Genomic DNA, 21,671 nt, shown 5'->3' on the forward strand with positions numbered 1-21,671 from the left:
ACACTAGGAAGGCTTCCACAAGATGTCAGCCTAACTAAATGACAACGCTAGCCTCAGGGTGCAATTCTGCTTTTCCAGTGTGTGGGTTTAGCAGGAAAACCAGTTCTGCTGCTGCTGGAGAAGCAGGGCAAGGCCCCCCAAAGGGTTATCTGCTCCTAGCATGCTTATTCCTGAGGCAGACATGCCATCTTCCTGCTCCATGTTGCACATAAGGAATCAGAAGGCCAGGTAAGCCAGGGCTTGGAGCAACCTGCTCTAGCTGTAGTGGAAGGTGTCCCTGCCCGTGGCAGAGGGTTGGAACTGGATGAGCTTTAAGGTCCCGTCCAATCCAAACCAGTCTGGGATTCTGTGATTCACTCTATGATTCAGGCCAGCACTCGGAAGCACCCGTTCTGGCACAAGTCCCCAGACAGCACTCACACGTGGTCTTCCTCCACTTGCAAGTGAGTTTTCAGTCTCAGAAGAAACACAATTGCATGACATCTGTGGACAACTGGGGGTTATTCTCAGCCTGTAACACCCTGACACCCAGAGGCAGCTCCCAAGGAACAATGATAGCACTACTGCAGTTCCAGACTTCAGAGAACCAGATCACACTTTTAGTACTATCTGTTGTTTCATGACAAGTGCACATAAAAACATGTTTCGCTAAGAAAAGCACCCATAAAGTTCACATTAACAGTTTCCCAAACAGGAAACTCGCTGGCAAGGTGCTAAATAGCCCTCGTTTGGTTACAGGCCAAAGAACGGGAGCGCTTTAGAAAGGCAGCAACTTACCCTGTTTGAACATTAACTCTTAACTCTGTGCCAAATTACACAATCTTGATGTGGGAGGAACCTACCAACAGATACTGATGCAAAAAAGCAAACCCTTTCCAAAAGATAACGAATTTCAGCCTCCTGGTAACAGTAAAAAGAGGGAGCACAGGAGAGGAGCAACATTGGACTTTCTGGCCGTTGTAATTTTAAGTACACCCTTTGGCACCTTGTCTTTAAATGTTATTGTATTCAAGTGTTATTCTAATTCAAATCAACACTTCGGATCAGGATTTGCACCGGAGGAGCTGCCTCCAGAAGCACAGCCACAGGTACTTTGGTGTGGTATCTCCATGTGACAACTGGCGACTGACAGCGCACGTGGGATTCCAGCTTCTCTACCATGAACATCAAACATGAAGAAACCCTTTAAATTGGTTTGTGTAAGTTCTTTGCATGTATTTCTTTCACTCTAGAGCAAATGTGGGAATATTAAATATGGCAGAGCAATTCAAGAACCTTATCTAGTACTTCCTATTTTGCTTTATCATTAAAGATAGTTACTTTCCTGATGAGTTGGGGTGAGGTTTTGTGGTTTGCTTTGTTTTCTGGCTGAGTTTGAGATTTCCTTTCTTGTTTGTTTTTAAAGAGTTCACTTTCTCCATCCCTTTACTTGCACTTTGCACTTCCCTTCAGTCTGCTCTGGACTGAACAAAAAGGAAGAACCACAGGTTGCACTATAATTATGCCATGGGACAGTGATGGGAGAAGCAGGCAGAAAACAGCAAGTCTTAATATAAAGAAGTACCTCTTCTTTATATGGAACCAAAGCTTTATAACAAAAGATAATAGCTATTTAAAAATCTTCTTCTGATATAATTCATCACCTTCCTCCATCAGCACAAGAAGCTTGTTATTGTCAGCTCATCCCATATCCTGAGGTCACAGAATCCTAAACTGGTTTGGGTTGGAAGGGACCTTAAAGCTCATCCAGTTCCAACCCCTGCCACGCGCAGGGACACCTTCCACTAGAGCAGGTTGCTCCAAGCCCCTGTGTCCAACCTGGCCTTGAACACTGCCAGGGATGGGGCAGCCACAGCTTCTCTGGGCACCCTGTGCCAGCGCCTCAGCACCCTCACAGGGAAGAGCTTCTGCCTCAGAGCTCATCTCAGTCTCCCCTCTGGCAGGTTAAAGCCATTCCCCTTGTCCTGTCCCTACAGGCCCTTGTCCAAAGCCCCTCTCCAGGTTTCCTGGAGCCCCTTTAGGCACTGGAGCTGCTCTAAGGTCTCCCCTTCAGGAGCCTTCTCTTCTCCAGGCTGCCCCAGCCCAGGTCTCTCAGCCTGGCTCCAGAGCAGAGCTGCTCCAGCCCTCGCAGCAGCTCCGGGGCCTCCTCTGGCCTCGCTCCAGCAGCTCCACATCCCTCTTGTGCTGTTGCCCCAGAGCTGGGTCAGGACTGCAGGGGGGGTCTCCCCAGAGCGCAGCAGAAACAGGGACAATGAACTTTTAAAACAAGCAGCCACACCAGCACATTCACCTCCTCGTGGTGCCTGCACACTCCGGCCAGAGCCTGGCTCTGCTGCACCAGCACAGGCAGCTCTGCAGGTCACTGCCTCCGCAAATGCAGATGCCTGCAACTCTAACCCACCCAGACAACTGTTAGAGACCTGCCCCACAGCAGGATGCTAACAGAGGTGATGTTCTCCATTACACAGGGAGCACAGAATACCAGAATGGAAGCAGTGACCAGGAGGAAGCCCTCCAACCACCCTGAGCCCCGACTGTGAACACCAACCTCCCCATTCCCTCTCCTGCACTCCAGTCCCCAGGAAAAAAGCAAGTACAAAAGCCACCGTTTGCAGGGGGAAAAAATAGATTTTCTAGTTTCATAACTGCCTGCTGTCAAGCTGGATTCCAATTAAATTTTTCCTGTACCCAAACGCAAGCTTTGCTTTTTCCAGAACTTTCTCATCACTTGAATTGTCCACCCCTGCCCCTCGCTCCGGGCTGTGTGCTGCACTTTGACACACCACCCTCACCTAAATCCCTGTCCTCTCTCTCTCTACCACTTTTGCAGGGACCACAGTCGCACACAGTTGTGAGGCAGAGCTTTAAGCTGCCAAATCTCTCTCACCTCTGTGAAAAGCTGGTGCTGACCAGCCTCCTCTATTCAAACCGTGTTTATTTTGCATCTCAAAGTTCCTTTTATGCTGTGATATTTAAGAGAAACTGGCAGCAGCGAGCACCGAGGCACTTCCAACCGCAGCTCTGCGCGGCTCCTAACGCCAACTGGCTCCAGCCAGCACGGATGTGGGGGGAGCGGGGTGCTGCAAGTCCTCCCTATTCCTTCAGTCGTGGGGATGAAGGGCTCCTGCTGTTGGTTTTTCTCCCCCTCTCCTCTTATCGGTGGTCTTTAACGCGATCACAGTATGCACCACAATGCTTTAAAACAGCAAAGCTTCTGGAAAACCCAAACAAAAGGAACGTCACCAGGTGACGTCAGCCTATATACAGCCCTGTGTGGTCGCAGCGCATAAGCAAATCCATTCTTGTACCGCTTCCCTGAAAAGCTTTTCAGTAAATGCACTCATGCTACTACAGGAGCTTCTCTCAGCAATAAGCCACCCATCTGCCATCAACAAGTTAGGACTAAAGGAAGCCACAGCTGCGGAAAAAGAAAACGTGAGCTTCACTTAAACAGCTGAGCAGCCACAGAGGACGGGAACTTGTATTAAGCCTCGAATTAAACATCGCGGACCTGTCAGAGGAGATCAAGCCAGTGATTTCAAAAGGAATATTCCAAGAGAGCCTCGTGGATTCAATTTTGCACTAATATCAAAGGACACTGAACCCGGTAAATTATTCAAAGGCTGTCTTACATTAGAGCCTTTGACAGACTCACCACGTTGAGTCTAAAACTACGACTGAATGCAACCTCCAATGTACTCAAAAGAATGGGTAAGTTCTGCGTTTCTCTATACCTTGGGTAGTGAATGACTGGCTGGGCTGGAGAGGAGCCGGTAGATGCTAAAGGCAATTTTTCTGCACTGAACCTTATGAAAAAAAAAAAAAAAAAGATATATTTTCCGATTGTGACACTGTAATAGAGCTAAAGACTGATCCTAAGTGTAATATCCAAGTGTTCTGTTTTTCATAGTAAGTTGTTTCTTGCATTTAGAATTAGCTTGTCGGATATGCATGGCAATGTTATCTGCAGTGAAATCTTCCACCGTGATGTTCAAAGTGTACTGATCAGGCTATCCTATCTTGTTGTTTTCCTAAATTATATTCTGCAGGCTTACATTTCAAGTGGCCATTAGGGGCTCGTATGCTGGCAGCACTATATGCAATGAGTATGGTTTTAAAAATGCTGCCTGCCTTGGGCATGGCTTGTCCACCAAAATGTCGCTGTGAGAAGCTGCTCTTTTACTGTGACTCTCAGGGGTATCACTCAGTGCCAAACACCACTGAAAAGGGCTCGCTAGGTTTGTCACTGAGGCACAATTATATTTCTGAACTTGAAAGGGATCAATTTGCAAGCTTCAGTCAACTTACTTGGCTTCACTTAGATCATAATCAAATTGCAACAGTCAGAGAAGATTCTTTTCAAGGACTGTATAAACTTAAGGAATTAGTCTTAAGTTCCAACAAAATCTTTCATTTGCCAAACACAACTTTTAGCCAGCTGCTTAACCTGCAGAATTTGGACCTCTCTTTTAATCAGTTATCCTCTCTGCACCCCGAGCTCTTCTACGGCCTTCGCAAGCTACAGACCTTGCACTTGCGATCCAACTCCCTGCGGACCATCCCGGTCCGCCTGTTCTGGGACTGTCGTAGCCTGGAGTTCCTGGATTTGAGCACAAACCGCTTGCGAAGTTTGGCTCGCAATGGATTTGCAGGATTAATCAAGCTGAGGGAGCTTCACCTCGAGCACAACCAGCTGACAAAGATTAATTTTGCTCACTTCCTCCGGCTGAGCAGCCTGCACACGCTCTTCTTGCAGTGGAACAAAATCAGCAACTTGACATGTGGGATGGAGTGGACCTGGGGCACCTTAGAAAAGCTCGATTTGACTGGAAACGAAATCAAAGCCATCGACCTCACCGTCTTTGAAACTATGCCTAACCTGAAAACCCTCCTAATGGATAACAACAAGCTCACCACCCTGGATTCCAAGATCCTGAGCTCCCTGACGTCCCTCACCACCGTGGGCCTCTCCGGCAATCTGTGGGAATGCAGCCCCAAGATCTGCGCCTTGGCCACATGGCTGAGTGGCTTCCAAGGTCGGTGGGAGCACTCCATCCTCTGCCACAGCCCCGACCACACCCAGGGAGAGGATATTCTGGATGCAGTCTATGGTTTTCAGCTTTGCTGGAATTTATCAACTGTTGTTACGACCGTGGCTACGACGTACGCAGCTCCAACTACCGAGTACCCCAAAAGAATAAGCTCTTCTCATTTCCATATGGGAGACAAAGAGATTCCAACTACGGCAGGCATGGTCGTTACCACCGAAGAACATTTCCCTGAGCCAAACAATGCCATCTTCACTCAGAGGGTAATTACAGGAACAATGGCTTTATTGTTTTCTTTCTTTTTTATCATTTTTATAGTGTTCATCTCCAGGAAGTGCTGCCCTCCCACATTAAGAAGAATTAGGCAGTGCTCAATGATTCAAAACCACAGGCAGCTCCGCTCCCAAACGCGGCTGCATATGGCAAATATGTCAGACCAAGGACCCTATAACGAATACGAACCCACCCACGAAGGACCCTTCATCATCATTAACGGCTACGGACAGTGCAAGTGTCAGCAGCTGCCGTACAAAGAATGTGAAGTATAATACCCACATGCCATCCCAAATGAAACCAGATAAGTAACCTATTTTAAAATTGTAGGGGACCTACACCAGAGTCTAATTTTTACAGATGTTGACATAAAGCCTAATTTTCCAAGCTACTTAATGGAAACATTGTTTATGGAGTGGTGCAGTATTTTTCAGTTGGTTTGGTTTTCTTTTTTAAACAATAAACCCATACTCTTTTCAGTGTTAAAGAAGCAATGGATTACATTAAACTTGCACTCCTAATGTTGAAAAGTCTCAAAAGATGCTCACCTCAAACTCTGTAAATGTAAATGTTTCATGTTTATGTAATTCTATGACTGTGTGTAAACATTTAGACCTGAGTCTCCATATTCGACTTTTGCTACTGAAAACAGTGCGAGGGGAAGGATGCTGGCAAGGGCACAGAGGTCTGCGGGGGGACATACGCTCCGTTTGTTCCACTGCAGCTGGAGGATCCCAACCGCTCCAGCTGGCTCCGGTCACTTTAAAGGCAGCCCTGGAGGAGGATTTGCCTCCTCCGATAATCTCACTCCAGTTAAAAATACCAACAAAAAGAAGGGAGGGGAAACAAAAAACAAAAAAGAGCAGCAAAGGTCCAGGTGGGAATTTCAGTGCATTGGGGACCGGGGGAATTATTTTAAATACAGTTTTCCTACCTGCACATTCGGTTTGGCTTAACCGGACCTTGCTAAAGCTCACAGGAGCTACAGAAAGGAGCAGTTCACACGGTTGCAAATGAGCAGGGTGATCACAAATTAGGAGGACGATCACAAATGAACAGGAAGGACTCTCCAGGCACTTACGAAGTGGCAGCGTAGCTTGTTTAGGAAGGCTCAGTACAACAGGATCGATCCAAAATATTAAGTGCATTCAATTCTTATCGGCTCTCTGGTTTGCCTCGCTGCTGCTTTTCATGAATTCAGGCTAATTACATACGCCTATGAACAAACAGCATTTCATGTGTAAATACCCTTAATGCAAGTTTTTCTTAATTAAAAGTAAATATCAAGTGGGAGGGTGAGGAGAAGAGGGAAGGGAGGAAGAAGCCTCTCTTTGTCCCCCCGCTGGCCCTCCCCCCAAGCTGAGGCTTCCTCTCGCCTGAAAGCTATTTTCATGCACTAACTCCACTGGTTTCTCTGGAGACAGAATTAGCCCCTGTAATATAAGCTCTCACTTGTCCTCCTCTTCCAAAATTCAAGGTAACGACCAGTTTAAAACCCCCAAACCTCGACCTTCTGGTAAATTAGGATAATATCATTAGTTTATAGAATAGTTCACTGAAAAATGTTTCACTTCTTACTTGATACAGGACAGAATTTAAACTAGGACATGTTTAAAAAAAATCATATAGAAATATATACACACACACATGCACCTCATTCTTCGGGAGCAATTTGATTTCTTGAGGCAGAAGTACCATATTGCTATTTATACTCTATTCTGAAATTCTATGTAAATAGTTGCAGATCTATGCAGTGGTGCTGGTACTCGGGTGCCATGGGGGGAGAAAGGGGGGAGCTGCAAAGGATTCCAGTATTTTTAAGTCAACTGCTCCAATCTTGGAAACATTTTAACCAAAGCTAAAAGGACCAGAGGGATGGAAGGGGCTTATATATATATACATGTATGTATAACTCAAAAAAACCAATGTGTTGTGTCCAATGCTGCAGTGTCAAACAATTCCCAGCACACACGGATGAAGAAATTCCTCACGGTGTTGCCGTACCCTGACCAAATCAGTAATTGCAGTATGCTAATTGTGTTGTACTCAACTACTCTGCAAACTTTCTGAATGGAAAAGAAAGCACTGCATAAAAATCTGTTCGCTATTTCACTCTGCTTTTCTATATCTGTATTACCACTTAGTGAGGTATTTAGGGTGCAATTATACAACAGTTTGATGTTTTATTGTGAAATGAAGTCGTCCGAGGCAATTCGAGCAAGATAAGTGACTTCTGTTCAGATTTTACATAAAGCTTTCTCTTCGATGACTGGGTTTGAAGATATTAATTTGCATTATTTTGCTTTCACATCCAATGCCCTTATTATAAAGCCAATTTTGTTTACTTCCTGTGACTCTGTACTTTAATGGAAGAGATTCAGTGAAGCCTAACGGTTTTCCATGGAGATATTTGAACCCTCCTAACTATTTATACTCCGATGAGCTGGTTTACACCTATTGGAGGGAATCAATTACTGCTTTAAACTGAATACAATAAATCCTGTGGGGCAGGGGGACAGAGAGCAAATATTCTGTATGATTAAATTCTACATAAGCCAGAAGACCAGAGCTAAGCTGATAAATACAAAAAGGTACTGGTGTCCAAGGGTGTCAAGGAAGACTTGCCTCCTTCCTTACCACGAGGAGTAAGTGCTCACAGCTCTTCCCTTATGGCCAGGGTTTTGCTCTGCTCTGGGCAGGCAAGCAGGCATCACTGTGCACCTCCCTTACCTCCAACATGATGGCCTGCGCTGGGAAGCAAATATTTTGGGGGTGATTCTCATGTACAGCTGGAGGGTACCCACAAAGACTAAGTTATAACTGCGCTCATTAATTACACTGGCAGTCAAGTAATCTGGCTACACAAGCATCAACCATCAGATGTCAATGCTGAACTCTGATGTCCTCAGCTGCGTTTGCAAGGAGGAATTCCACCTCTCTCCTCCATGCCCAGCAGAAACCCTGCTGGAAGGCAATTCAGGAGGTACCACATCAGTCTTCCACATGGAAACGAGAAGTGGCTGCTTGACTGAAGTGCCAAGGTGCCTCTCAAAGAGGTGCTTTCCCAACACTCTGTGCAGAGGCTCGCTCCATCTTTATTAGCATACAATTATGCCCAAGAAGAGTAAAGACATGTTTCAGCAATGCTGGATTTAATCCTCTTCTCCATCCCAGCCCCTCATACCAATTTCCCAAGCATTAAAGCAAAGACACCCAGGCACCCAACTCCTCTCCCCCACCAGCATTCCTAGCCCCGCTGGTCCTGCAGCGCTGCCCTGGCTCACAGGCACCAAGGCAGGGTCCAGCAGACCCAGCTCCGCACGGCACTGCACAGTTTTACCTCTGCACTACACAGAGATACGCAGCCAATCTCCCAAATGCCGTGGTTTATGTCTGCCATTTCCAAAACCATTTGTTGCCAGGTTCCAGGCATAAGCAGAGCAATTCTGCAAACATTACATTTAGGGTAACAGGTATCATAAAACTCACAGAATGTCAAACACTAGCAGTGAAGTCAGCTTGAATTCCCTTAGGAGAGGCAGGGAACAGCAGGCAGAGCTTTACACAAGGACACAACCAGAGGCTGTGCTTGCTTTATTATTTCTTTTTTTTTTTAAGTTACTGTCTTCCATTCTCAATTGCTTGTGACTCTTCCAGGAAAGGAGGGTATTAATGGTGTTACTCAGCAGTCTCTGATTTATTTTACGGCACAAGAACCATGATGATTTGGTTTAAATTAATTGTATTTCAGTATGAGCACTGGCTGCTGATGAGAGGTTGTTCACTCGCTCTCCCCAAATCTCATCTCTGTGGCTCAGCCTCAGTTTCTACAGGTACTCTACAGGTGCTTCACCCCCTCCAGGCACAGCCTCATGCAAGAGGTCAGGGCCTTTTAGAAATGAGAACTTCTGCTATGGAATGAGAATCTCCAGAACTGCTCTGGAGATCCGTGTCCCACCCAAAGGTCTCCTCCAGCCTCGCTCATCTCCAGCCAGCTTCTGCTCCTCCCCACCCCTGCATCAGGGACATGAAGGCCAGCAGTACCAGTTCAATTTGAGTCATCACACTGGAAGAGGTCTGAACGAACGCTTCCAGTTCCCCTCTCGTTAGCTGCTTTGCATTAGATCATGTTTAAATGCACACAACTAAGGATTACTTGATGAAGAGTAAAATGGGTTAGCGGTTAGTCTCCAGCTGAAGTGTTCCTCTGCACAGGGCTCCCATTGCCTATCAGATGGAAACATAATTAATGCTGCTGTATCAATGCTTGGTTTTGTTTGCTTTCCCCCCAAGCAGAAGTTATCTGATTTTTCAGCAATAAGCAAATCTAAGCAGCTGAGCTTTATGTCCCATTACCCCCCTTAGAAGACAGTGGCCTGCTGCTAACATGTCAAATCAGAAATATCCAGCAGCTTTAAACCAGAAACCTGCACTACACCCTTTATTTAATGTGTCTAAGCCAGTTTCTGTACTACTTTAATGAAAATAAAGTGGATTTAATTTTGTGATCTGCATAGCTATCAAAATCCATCTGTTCAGACCTACAAAATCTACCCAGAAGCTGAATTTCATCTCTCTGATGAAGTTTTCCCTGAAAATTAAAAGTTCAGTGAGGGATACAGTATTTCTTCCCCCAAAAAAAAGGGAACGAGAGGGAAACAACAAAAATCAAAGGCAGCTCCTCCATCCCCATGCCTTTCTCTACTACAAGAAGTCCCATATGCTAAAATTGGTGCCAGGCTTTGCTTCTTAAGCCATCATGCTAGCAGGATGCTTTAAGATCATTTCAGAGCCAGCTGGAAACTCAGCATTTCACATCCTATACAAAAACCTTTCAAGAGGTATTGAGGGAAAGGTAACAGAAGCTTTGATGGATAAAAATCAAGCCTCAGACTGGGCAAAACTTGCACTAAGGGCAAACACGGTGCAGTTGGGCACCTCCGGTGTGAGCACTGCTGAGCTACAACTGCTCCCCTTCAACCACTCCTTTGTAGAAAACCCCAAACAAAACCAACCCCATTTCTCTTTTTACTGATGAAAACATTGGCAAGTGAACTATTCTACCAGCTTAGCAACCAGAGATTAAAGAGAGTCCTCGGTGCATTGTATTTAAATTATGTTTAAAGAGGCAAACTCTGGCGGGACGGGGTGTAAGTAATGGAGTAAAACCAAGTGCAGTGTACAGAAAAATTTTGTTATTAAAATTGTGTATACTGTAAAACTGAATTTGCCTCTTTCTTCCTCCCTTGTCAAGCAGGTGTCAAAAGCTCATTCTTTCACAATAGGTAAACATTCACTATCTGTCTGCATCCGCCATCCAAAGGAGACAGGTCAAGTTTGGACCAGTCCATTTGCCATAATCATATCAAACACAGCATCTCCTGTTTTACTACAATAAATCACAGAATCCCAGCCTGGTTTGGGTTAAAGGGACCTTAAAGCTCATCCAGTTCCAAACCCCTGCCACAGGCAAGGACACCTTCCACTAGAGCAGGTTGCTCCAAGACGCATCCAAGCTGGCTCTTGATGATGGTCTTAAAATGAGCTGGTCTGCACGGGTTCTCACCAAATAAGGTGTTTCTTGACTAGCAAATATTGTTTGTAATAAGCAAGATGAGAGAATGAAAACCAAAGCTAAACTCTCGGCCCTTAACACTGAAGCCCTGCGAGTACCTGCATCAGGGGCAGCAGCATCCTCTCCAGCGCACTGGTGTGAGCCCCAGCCTGACCTGGGAGTGGCTGGGTCTGCCAAGACCTGGCTCTTGCCCTGGGTGCTCCCTCAGTGTCCTGGTAGATCACTGTGACCACTTGCTGATCATGGTGCCAGCCAGGAGCATGCAGTCTCCAGCAGGACCACACTGCCAAGAGTTTAGCAAGGACAAACAATCCGTATCGTTTAGAGATGTCAAACTAGCAAGACATCACTTCAGCTCTGAATCACAGGCAGGCAGAAAGTGTCAGAAACACATTCCCTGTGCAAGTGTTCTTTATGTACCACAATGAACACAACGTTCAAAATCGCAGTGCTTCAATAACACGAGAAAGATTTCTCATTTAGAGAGGTGACAAGTTCACGGCCACAACCCAAAAGCCTTGATACACCAGCTGAACAAAAGAACAACATTCAGGATGTTCCAGGACAATTACATCCACTGAATTGCCAGCTAAAATCATTTTAGTAACTGCGCCTCAGCTGCATTTACCTTTCTGCAAAAGGTTTGGCTGGAACAAGTTCTCAAGGGTTTTCAGTGTCCGTGGGCTACCTGCCTCTCAAATCCTGCTAGTACTTCAAAGCAGCACATGAGAAATCTATTCTCTGAAACTCTCAAAGAGACTAATTTTAAGATTAAAAGCATCTCTCAAACGCTATGTTTTCATGAGCAAAGGTAAGGTACATATGAGAAAAAATGGTATTCTGAATATACTATGCAAAACCTGGAAATGCAATTAGTAACAAGGACAATGTCAACATTACTTGCAACTTGCTTTGAAATGTAGGCTGCGTTAAGACAACTGCAAAAAAATTGAGCCTCAAGAACCTGACCAGAGAGGACCACACAAACAAACTGCAACCTGCAGCACATCTGGGGAAGTGCCAGCTCCCTCCTTGGGTGAGTGTACAGGCCAGGGACAGAATTCAGCACAAGTGTTCACCCACCATAAACCCAATGTTAATATTCACTGTCCTCCGTTCTTATGGAAAACAGTGATATGGAATAGTTATCGTATCAATTTCACTACCGTGAAGATTCCAGGAAAACAAGTGTACTGCAATGAGTTAAAGCTCTGTCATATCTGACATCAGGAACCACGTGCTCTGGGAGTTATTTTGGAAGTTCTTCCCTGTGAGGGTGCTGAGGCACTGGCACAGGGTGCCCAGAGAAGCTGTGGCTGCCCCATCCCTGGCAGTGTTCAAGGCCAGGTTGGACACAGGGGCTTGGAGCAACCTGCTCTAGTGGAAGGTGTCCCTGCCCGTGGCAGGGGGTTGGAACTGGAGGAGCTTTAAGGTCCCTTCCAACACAAACCAGTCTCTGATTCTATGATTTTAAATGCTGTTCAAGAAACTCACCCCCGTGTTCTCCCAGTGGGCTCCATTACTTGTATGTTGAATGCTGAAGAAAACTAGAAACAGATAAAGTCCTGTTTGAATTTTCCACCAGTCCTTACCCCTAAGGAGTGTGCAGTGCACCCACTGTTTGATATAGGTGCATTATGCTTCATATCAGTTCAAAAAGCAGCCTTATTTCAGAAAACGTCTTGAAGTAATCAGAAAGGTTCATCCATTAAGAAGGTTCTTAAATAATGAATGGGTCCTAATTCCTTACAGTCAAAAGCAATTAATTTTCTGTATTATAATCAGGAGAATAAATCTGAAAAATCCATTCTAATGGCTCTGAATCTGAAGGTAGTGTTGCAGCTGAATTTTTAATCTTAAAATACAGGAGCAATGAGGACTTCTGCTGTTTAAACATACAATCTCCTACCAAACAGAACAGCTTTACTGCATATTTAATAGGTAGAACGGGTTTTGCGAGACCGCATGAGATTAAAGGCAGCGCTAGATACAGGAAATGCATTTCAAGTAGAAAGGTTCTTCCAAGATAGCTCTCAACTCTATAGCTACCAAAATTCTTGAAATATCCTTCACGAAGTGTTCAAACTACTGCAGAAAAGCTTCTAGCAAAAAAAGTAGTTTTACTTACAGGTTTGCAAAGAGCTAAAAACATTGAGAGGAGTGTTAATGCAGAATCCAGCTCAACCCTACAGCGAGGATTCTTACAAGGATGCGTTTCCTCTCTTCCCTTTAACTAACTCCTAAATAATCCATCACGTACCCAGAACCTCTGCCTCAAAAGCCATGTGCTGTTCGCTGGGACTATCAGTTGCTGCTCTCAAAGAGATGGCTTCAACCCTGATACCACCTGAAGTAAGCACTTAGCAAAGCTAATGATGACACAAGCTGTTAGCAGTGAGAACATAGGGAGGGGACAGGAACATGGATTACAAGTGGGTTTCCATCTTAAAAGGCACCACACAACAGTTAACAGCCTTTCCAACCCTAACTATTCTATGATTCTATATATGCATTCTCGTGCACTGCAGATGCTTTCAGAGCTTTGTCAATAACCTCTGCATTGAGCAAGTCAGATTTAGCTACCCAGCTGAGGCACCCCATAGGGAACATCCCCCAGAATGCTCCCATCACAGGATATGAGCCAAGAACAACAGAGTTGGGAAAATCACCCAGCAGGCCATTCTGCAAGCCCCCAGGTCTAACCACATACCTCTTGTTTAAAGAGCAGGAGATATTAAAGCATCATCTCTGTTGTCCTCAGGATAAGACAACATGCTTCAGTAAGGAAGTGGAAGTCCTTATTGAGCCCTGAAGCACACCGTCCCCAGATGAACAGCAACATCTGCTGTACCAAGGCCAGCAGAGACTTCGGATTAACTCCATGCTCGAAATCCTGGTTGAATAATTTAAAGGTTAAGGGATTCCTCCTCAATCTTTCCAGATAATCCTGAAGATGGGAATAGCTGTGTCACTGTTTCCAAGTAGGACTGGGCCTTGCTCAGCCCCCAGGCGAGCAGCAGATGACTGCAAGGCAGAACCCCAGCACAGGCAGCCAAGTTTGGTAACTCCTAATGACAGCTGGAAGCTCTGTACGTATCAAGTGCATATCTGCAGGGTTCAGGCCTTCAAGAATTTAACAGCTACAGGGCAGACAGGCAGGCAAAGCCATCTCTAGTTTATATTCTTCTCTACGGACGACTGGTCTAGCTCTGGGACATCTATTAGCACCAGAGCAGCTGTGGAACTTGGAAAGAAGAGGGCTTTGACTACACAACAGATGCTTTTTGCCTGCAATTAGCATCCAGTCCTAAGACACCAGAAGCTTCACAAAAGGTTACGGTTAAACATTTGATAAGACTGAACTACCACCTTATCAACAAGAACACAGTAAGCTTTGGCAGGTACTACATCTCTAACATGACAAAAGAAGAGTAACAGATACCTTTGACAAGTTACTACAGTCTAGAGTGACAGTTAACTTTTAGGAGATGTCTGTACATCCTTCACTGAAACTACAGAGTCGCATGCTCCATGTCCCACGGGCAATGAGCTTTTACCAGGAATTACTCTGCCTGTGAGTGGAGAGCAGGTCCCTCTAGACCAGCTAAAACATGTCAGTTCGTTGGATGAGGGACATCTGCTACCCATAGCTAAAATAACTGGACACCCACATAGTCCACAGCATAACATAATGTTACAATGAAATCAGGACTAAGGCATTTCAGCTATTTACAGACCACGCGTGCAACTTGAATATACCTTCAGCACTGGGAACTGCTGAACAAGTTGCAATGCCTCTTCCACTCCCAAGTTTGGGATTTATTGGTGCTGTAGGTATCTGCTGACAAATCTAAAACTTGGAGAAAACCACCACTTTGTTCCAAACCTGAGCAGTGTTTATGGGATGAATTCAAAGCTCTTGCTCCCACACAGCAGAGATGCACCTTTACCAGCAGGGATTGCGACAGCATCCACCACCTGACACGCAAAAATCACACCTGATTTTTGTTCTTGTGCAAAAATCACTTGCACAAAAGCAGTGACATTACAGGGAGAACTGGAAGGTGCAAGTGCTCAGCACCCTCCTCTAACGCAGCTCAAGACCACTCCAGGACCTTCCCATGACTAACAGCTGCCTGACAGCACCCTGTAAAACATGGCAGGCAAAGTACTGACAAAGTGGAGAACGACTCCAGTGCACCACACAGATAAATTTCAGGGTTATTACCCCGTCATATCTACAACTGTCCGTGGACAACAATTAACTTGACAAAGCATGCCAATGAGAGTGTCCAGAGACACATGAAAAAGTTTTATACGACATTCAAATGAGCTGATGCTACTAGACTGCAGACTGCTTTCTTCTTCTTAGTGGGCACTCCATCATTTGAATATGCCACAGTAAAGCTGCATCATCAAGACAGGAACTTTCTGACACCTACTTTTACCGTCCATTTATTCAAAACCAGTAATCTTCATCAGGTAAATTAGGAAGTGATCATCAGCTTTAAAAAACAGCTTCAATTGTTTATGCAAACCTGTTCACTGCAACTCCTTCGACTGCAACCTGCGCTGCAACAGTCAGGATCATAAGTTAGTTTGTACTCCCTGACCCCCAGACACCCACTGGGAAGCATGAAAATACAAGGAAACCACTCTGGAAAGATGGGGTTACATTAACAACAACACAACACAACCACCCCATTCCTCTAAAACATGAATTATCACAGAATCCCAGCCTGGTTTGGGTTGAAGGGACCTTAAAGCTCCTCCAGTTCCAACCCCCTGCCACGGGCAGGGACACCTTCCACTAGAGCAGGTTGCTCCAAGCCCCTGTGTCCAACCTGGCCTTGAACACTGCCAGGGATGGGATACACACATATGTAATGAATAAGAATATACATATTAATATGTGACACAATGAATCCACCTGAAACAATGTGAACTACGCAACCAGTGACCCTGGGTACTAACTGAAAGTAATATTTAAAGCATTAAAAGTAAATCGACAAAAATCCACCCACTAATGGAGAACTTTACCTCTGGAAGGCAGAAAAACTTTTAAGAATTCAGATTCAAGAAGGGTTTGGGCCTTTGCAGATGGGATTCTCTGCACAGAGGCAGTCTCAGGGATACAGATACTATCTTAGTACCAGACTTCTCTATCATTTAATGTTACTTAACATTATCTTTATCTATATAAAAAGTACATCAGCTCTGACAATATCATCTTCCCCTAACCTAGGTCGGTTAAAATTATGTGCCTACTACTTCAGAATTGCCTTGTTCTGAGCTTTTTCCTCCATTACCATTATCTGTCTCGCACTTCAGGTATTTCCTGGTGTCTAAACCTCCAGCTATTGCTCAGTTGCCATAAACCCATGTAAATGGGTAAAATACACTAGAAATACTACTTTTTTATAATGAGTATGTCCCGTTTCCTACATCTGCTTATGCAAGAGCAATGTTTCAAAGTGCTGACAGGATTAGGAGTCAATGACAAGTCCACATACCTGACGCAGATTGCTCACAGACACAAGGTGAAAGATGTGATAAAGAACATGAACAGGTTTCGGTGATCTGAGCCAGGAAAAAGAACTCACACCCATTCTGAGCAGAAAAGAGAAGTTCTTCATGATTTAAACAAGCTTCTACTAAGGCTATTACACAGCCCAGTTTCTATTTTGACAAGCAGTTTAGTTCTTTTCTTTTTAATGTTATAATCAGAAAAGGCTTATTTTACCAGTATGTTATCAAAAGAATTCCACTGCCTTTGAAATAGATATTTCAAATTAGTAACATATTTGCAGTCTCTTCTTTAATATATATATATTAAAAAACCCTCTAAAAGCTTTAACTTCCTCAGATGAGAGCTGTAATTTGCAGCTTCACCCTGGCAGAGTCTGTTCCCTAACAAAAAAGGAAAATCAGGAGAACACACAAGTTAGTCTTCTTCCAAATTTCATAACATCTTTTAACTTTAGTGGCAGCTGACCAAAATCTTCAGGACTGCTCCAAGCTAAAACTCCATTCCTAACCCGTTGCTTGCTCCAGAAGTCCCACTCGAGAGCAATGCTGGGAGCACTGGAAAATGCTGGGTCTGGTTAGCAGGCACTGGGGCTGGTTTGTCAGCAGTTCATGTCTTAAGGACAATCAAATCTCAATCATATGAAGAAATGAATTTCATGCCCAGTCCATGCAGGAAACCAGTTACTAACTTGTACATCCATCCATCCATCCCTCCCTCCCCACATCCCTTGTGCAGGGATAACTCCCAATTTCATTCAAATACCTTCCCAGGCAACAGTAACTGAGCAAGTCCTCTTTTAGGCAATGGTGAAATCAAACCATTAAAAAATCACTATCTAGTGCTATAAAGGTATTTTTTCATTCAAGAAATCAGTGGTATTGGAAGAGCACAGAGTATTTTTTTACTGTTATTTTTACCTGTGATAAGAAGAAGGAAGGGAAGGGATGAAGAGATGTCTGTCTGGTCTGGAAAAATAACAGATTCTCACACATCTTGTACTACTTTTGTACCACTATCAGGTAACAGAGCTACCAGTGTTCTCTTAAGGCTTATTCTTGTATCTAAAGAAGCTAACAGCATAGGTTTTATGATACAAAGCACAAAGGTTCTACACCTCTGCAGCACATTTCCACCACTGAAGCAAAAATATCTATTCATACAGATCAGTAATGGAAAGAAAGCACCAGGGTGCCAAGAAAATCATCCTGCAACAATATGCACCTTTGCCTTCAGAGCTCGAAAGAAAACCAAAATTGGCAAACAGAGGCTAAAACTGAGCTTTCACTGAACAGAGTTTTCCTAGTTTCCATTAAATCACAGTGCTGGAGCAAAGTTAGGACTCTACAGTCCAGACTTGGACCCAGCATTAACAAAGCAAGCATACCTGAAATCTTTGGTAACATGCAAGAGGTTTATGTTTCTTGTTATCTTGAACATGTTTTCCAGCTGAGCTCTGAGAGCCAGGTTGAAGGGCTCTAACTTGCCCTTGGTTAAGTCTGCCACCCTTCAAGCAGCACCTTTCCTCCCCAGACCCCCATGAGATGGCAGTTCCTGCCTAATCAACAGATGGGAAGCAGAGTGTTTAGGCTCTATTTTACACAACACCAGATGTAAAGAGGTTATTTTGCAGTAGGTCTAGCACCCTAATCCTTCAGGACTTTGCTGCTGATATTCCTCTTCTCTTCTCACCCCACTGCGAGCAGAGAGGACATATGGAGCTGGGGCTCAGGACTCCACCAAGCCAGCTCAGGCTGCTCTGCTGTGGCTAGTTTTGTTTCCACAGCACAAGGGCTGACCAGGCAGGCAGCTCCCACAGGCACATCCTGGAGCACAGCCCCAAGCCCCAGCTACCACCCAACTCAGCAGGCAGCAGCAGCAAACGCACAGCGGAAAAGCAGTGATACGAGTTAGTGAGTCCTGAAAAGGGTCACGGAGCTGCTGCGAGGGCTGGAGCAGCTCTGCTCTGGAGCCAGGCTGAGAGAGCTGGGCTGGGGCAGCCTGGAGAAGAGAAGGCTCCTGAAGGGGACACCTTAGAGCAACTCCAGTGCCTAAAGGGGCTCCAGGAAACCTGGAGAGGGGCTTTGGACAAGGGCCTGTAGGGACAGGACAAGGGGAATGGCTTTAACCTGCCAGAGAGGAGATTGAGATGAGCTCTGAGGCAGAAGCTCTTCCCTGGGAGGGTGCTGAGGCGCTGGCACAGGGTGCCCAGAGAAGCTGTGGCTGCCCCATCCCTGGCAGTGTTCAAGGCCAGGTTGGACACAGGGGCTTGGAGCAACCTGCTCTAGTGGAAGGTGTCCCTGCCCGTGGCAGGGGTTGGAACTGGGTGAGCTTTAAGGTCTCTTCCAACACAGATCAGTCTGTGATTCTATGAGACAGCACCATGCTGCTACAAAGAGCCTCCACAGTCTAATGACGTGGGTTTATGCAGACCCTAGAGATGTATCAGAATTGCTGATAAAAGCTCGTTTAAACCTACAGCGTTTCTTCAGACAGCATGCAGGTGAAAATGATGCTGGATCACCCCTGATCACTGTGCAAGCAGGTGAGGCCTGAGCCAGGCTGCTCATGAATGACAACCATGGAGCTCGAGAAGGGCAGCACAATATTTTGTCAATACTTACAGCTGTTCCCTCACAAGTGATTTTGTTGAATGACAACTAGTTAAGCTTGGCTACAGGTCAATTCTTCTCACTGGGGTAGATGGGAGTAGCAGGATGGATGGGGAAACGTCTCAGAATTCCAAATCAGAGGGACAAAATGCTTCTGCTGGAGTCACCAGGCAGCTGCTGGGGCCAGTGAGCGATCTGCTACTGCAGAGCCACCTTTACAGGCTGGAGTCTTCATTCTAATGTTTGTTACTAACCTTATCTAAAGAATCTTCTCAAGTTTTGCCTTTGCAAATTCCATGAACTAATAGATATATGCAGGAATATGAGAAGCAGGCTTATGTTTACACCTGCAGTAATTCTAACAGCCTTGAAATATTTTAGGTTTTATTATATTTTACGTGCATGTGAAAGGCTTTAGAAATAGAACAACTAAAATTGGAACAACACAGACCCCTGCAAAACTCAAATTAAAAAGACTGAGCCAAGACAGCATATGCCCTTTCCAAGAGGAAGAGAATGCATTATAAATCTGGGAATAAAGCCACCTAACTCCTGGCAAGACAGCTCAGAGGAACAGATAATAAAACAATCCTACCAATACAAGTCATAAGACATTCAAAGCTAGAATTAATGTATCCTTTACTCATTATTAGACATATAAATAGCTTTAGTTTGTGACAGATTTAAGTATTTCCTGTAGGAAGGGATTAAGCTGTCTTAACCAGCAATACAGCAGCACAAAAACTAGGTACAAGTTGCCTTTGACAGGAAGCAAAAGGCATTAAAAACTGGAAATAGCCTCAAAAGCTGAATGTCAAGGGCCCAGCTACTGAGCACCTCTAGCCTTACCAGCACCAAAAAGCCCAAGTATCTTGTGCGTGTGGGATGGAGACATCTCAGTAACTTCAGTTGCCTCCACAGAAAACAAAATTGCTTGAAACAAGAACATCCTTGCAAGGTTGACACCAGTGGCTGCAGTTAGAGAAAGGCAGCAATCTTATTCACCTCACCTTCATTTACCTGAAGTACCTCACTGAGGAACCGTGCAGGATTAAAAAGGCACAAGAAACGTGGCATGCACAACGTCATCCTTTCCAGAAACACTAACAAGCCTTTATTTACTGAGTTAACTCATCACCAGCCACCCTTGCAGATAATGAGGATGCTTTAAAGTATCTGGAATTCCAGCACCAGCCTCTGATGCACACAAAGTGGCTGCCCTTCTTCAAAAGAAAAGGGATGTCAAAGGAAACAAAGCATTCAGGAGCAGTCAGCACACCTAAGGTGGAGCAGGATGGCAGCATCACCTATGGTAAGGCTTAGAAAAGGAAAGGAAAGCAGAGAGCTATAGGATGCAAAGGTATTTCACGTTTTTATTGTATCAGCATCAAATTGTAAAGAAATCATTACATAGATGACTTAAACTAGCCTTAGATAGATGATAAAGCAGCAGCTATTCAAAACAAACAATTAATGTACAGAACTGTACAACCTGGCACAGAAAGCAGGGAAATGGAATGTACATAAGCTGACAGTGATCTGAAAAATGCAGCTGGTTAAATTCAGTTTTATACCAAGAAATAAGCTTTAACTGAATATACACTTGACTGCAGTCTAGTTCCAAAAACACCCTTCCCTTTACACGGGCACTGCTCCAGAAGTGCTAATATAACCAAAGCCATAGAGCAACTCCACAAAATGCATAAAACAACCAGTCTACTGGAAATGACACCAGGAACACTCCCAGGGGACACAAGTTCCCTGTGCACTTGATACAGCCCTGCTCTTTCAAAACCATTTCCTAAACACCAGCTGAGAGTACCCATGATTTTACTGTTGGGGGGAGTGAGGAATGGGGATGTTTCCCCAGCACTACAAAAGTGACTGAGGATAATGATTTAGAGGCAGTTTGGAGATCTCAGCACCCGTCACCAAAAGCCACTCTTACATTCTCTGTGAATAAGTCCTCATGACAGCGTATGGGGGAGTACCAGGGCATGAAGAATTGCTGCTTAATCACTACCTTTTTCCTCTGCACACTTACTCCTCATGGATCTCGTTCATTTTGGTCACGGTCCCGCACAGCGGAGTCCCACTGCACCTCCACAGGCAGGAGCAGTCATGTGTGACCACAGATGTGTCCCCAGAAGTGGGGATGAGCAGGAGACCACAATACGCCAAGCAAGCACAGGCACCAATCTTACCTGCAGCTACAGGAGAGCCAAGCCTGCTTCAAACCAGCTTTCACAATGCAAGCACATAGATTTTTAAGTTAGTGAAGACCTTCCCTTCCTCAATTCAAAGATCCCTCAGGAAGAAACGCAACCATTTTGCAGGCCATTAGCTCCAAAGGGGTCAAGTGCTCAGGGACAAGACAGAAGGGCTTTCAACTTTTTTCTTCTTTAAACACTTCAGTTATTTCTGCATTAACTTCTCATTTCCTTGGCTTTTTCAGCCCAGTGACCTCTAGAATTGGGATTCTTTTGACTCCTGGAGACATGCCCAAAAACTCATTCTGCCTCTAAGGAAATTCACAATTTGGCATTTAAGGGGAACAGTATCAAATGATATAGCTGCAGTCCTATTTTGTACTTGACATCAGAGCTTTCATGTCACCTTCTCCCCCTCAAATGACT

At 44.9% G+C, this 21,671-nt stretch overlaps 2 protein-coding genes across 4 annotated transcripts in view; one reads left to right on the forward strand and one right to left on the reverse strand.

Moving 5' to 3' along the window:
* Positions 1-21,671, reverse strand: part of CTNNA1 (catenin alpha 1) — a 125,647-nt gene that overhangs the window by 59,255 nt on the left and 44,721 nt on the right. The window lies entirely within an intron of this gene.
* On the forward strand, positions 3,070-7,665 carry LRRTM2 (leucine rich repeat transmembrane neuronal 2). 2 transcript variants are annotated; one of them, XM_030504962.1, is made up of 2 exons: positions 3,070-3,711; positions 4,050-7,665. In XM_030504962.1, the coding sequence occupies exons 1-2, from the start codon at positions 3,708-3,710 to the stop codon at positions 5,594-5,596; spliced, it is 1,551 nt and encodes a 516-aa protein (XP_030360822.1). In that variant the 5' UTR covers positions 3,070-3,707; the 3' UTR covers positions 5,597-7,665. The 2 variants fall into 2 exon arrangements, with proteins under 2 accessions (XP_030360822.1, XP_030360823.1); XM_030504963.1 differs by having other exon boundaries at positions 3,071-3,711; positions 4,478-7,665.

This window comes from Strigops habroptila, chromosome 12 (genome assembly GCF_004027225.2).
Source record: "Strigops habroptila isolate Jane chromosome 12, bStrHab1.2.pri, whole genome shotgun sequence".
NCBI lineage: Eukaryota > Metazoa > Chordata > Aves > Psittaciformes > Psittacidae > Strigops > Strigops habroptila.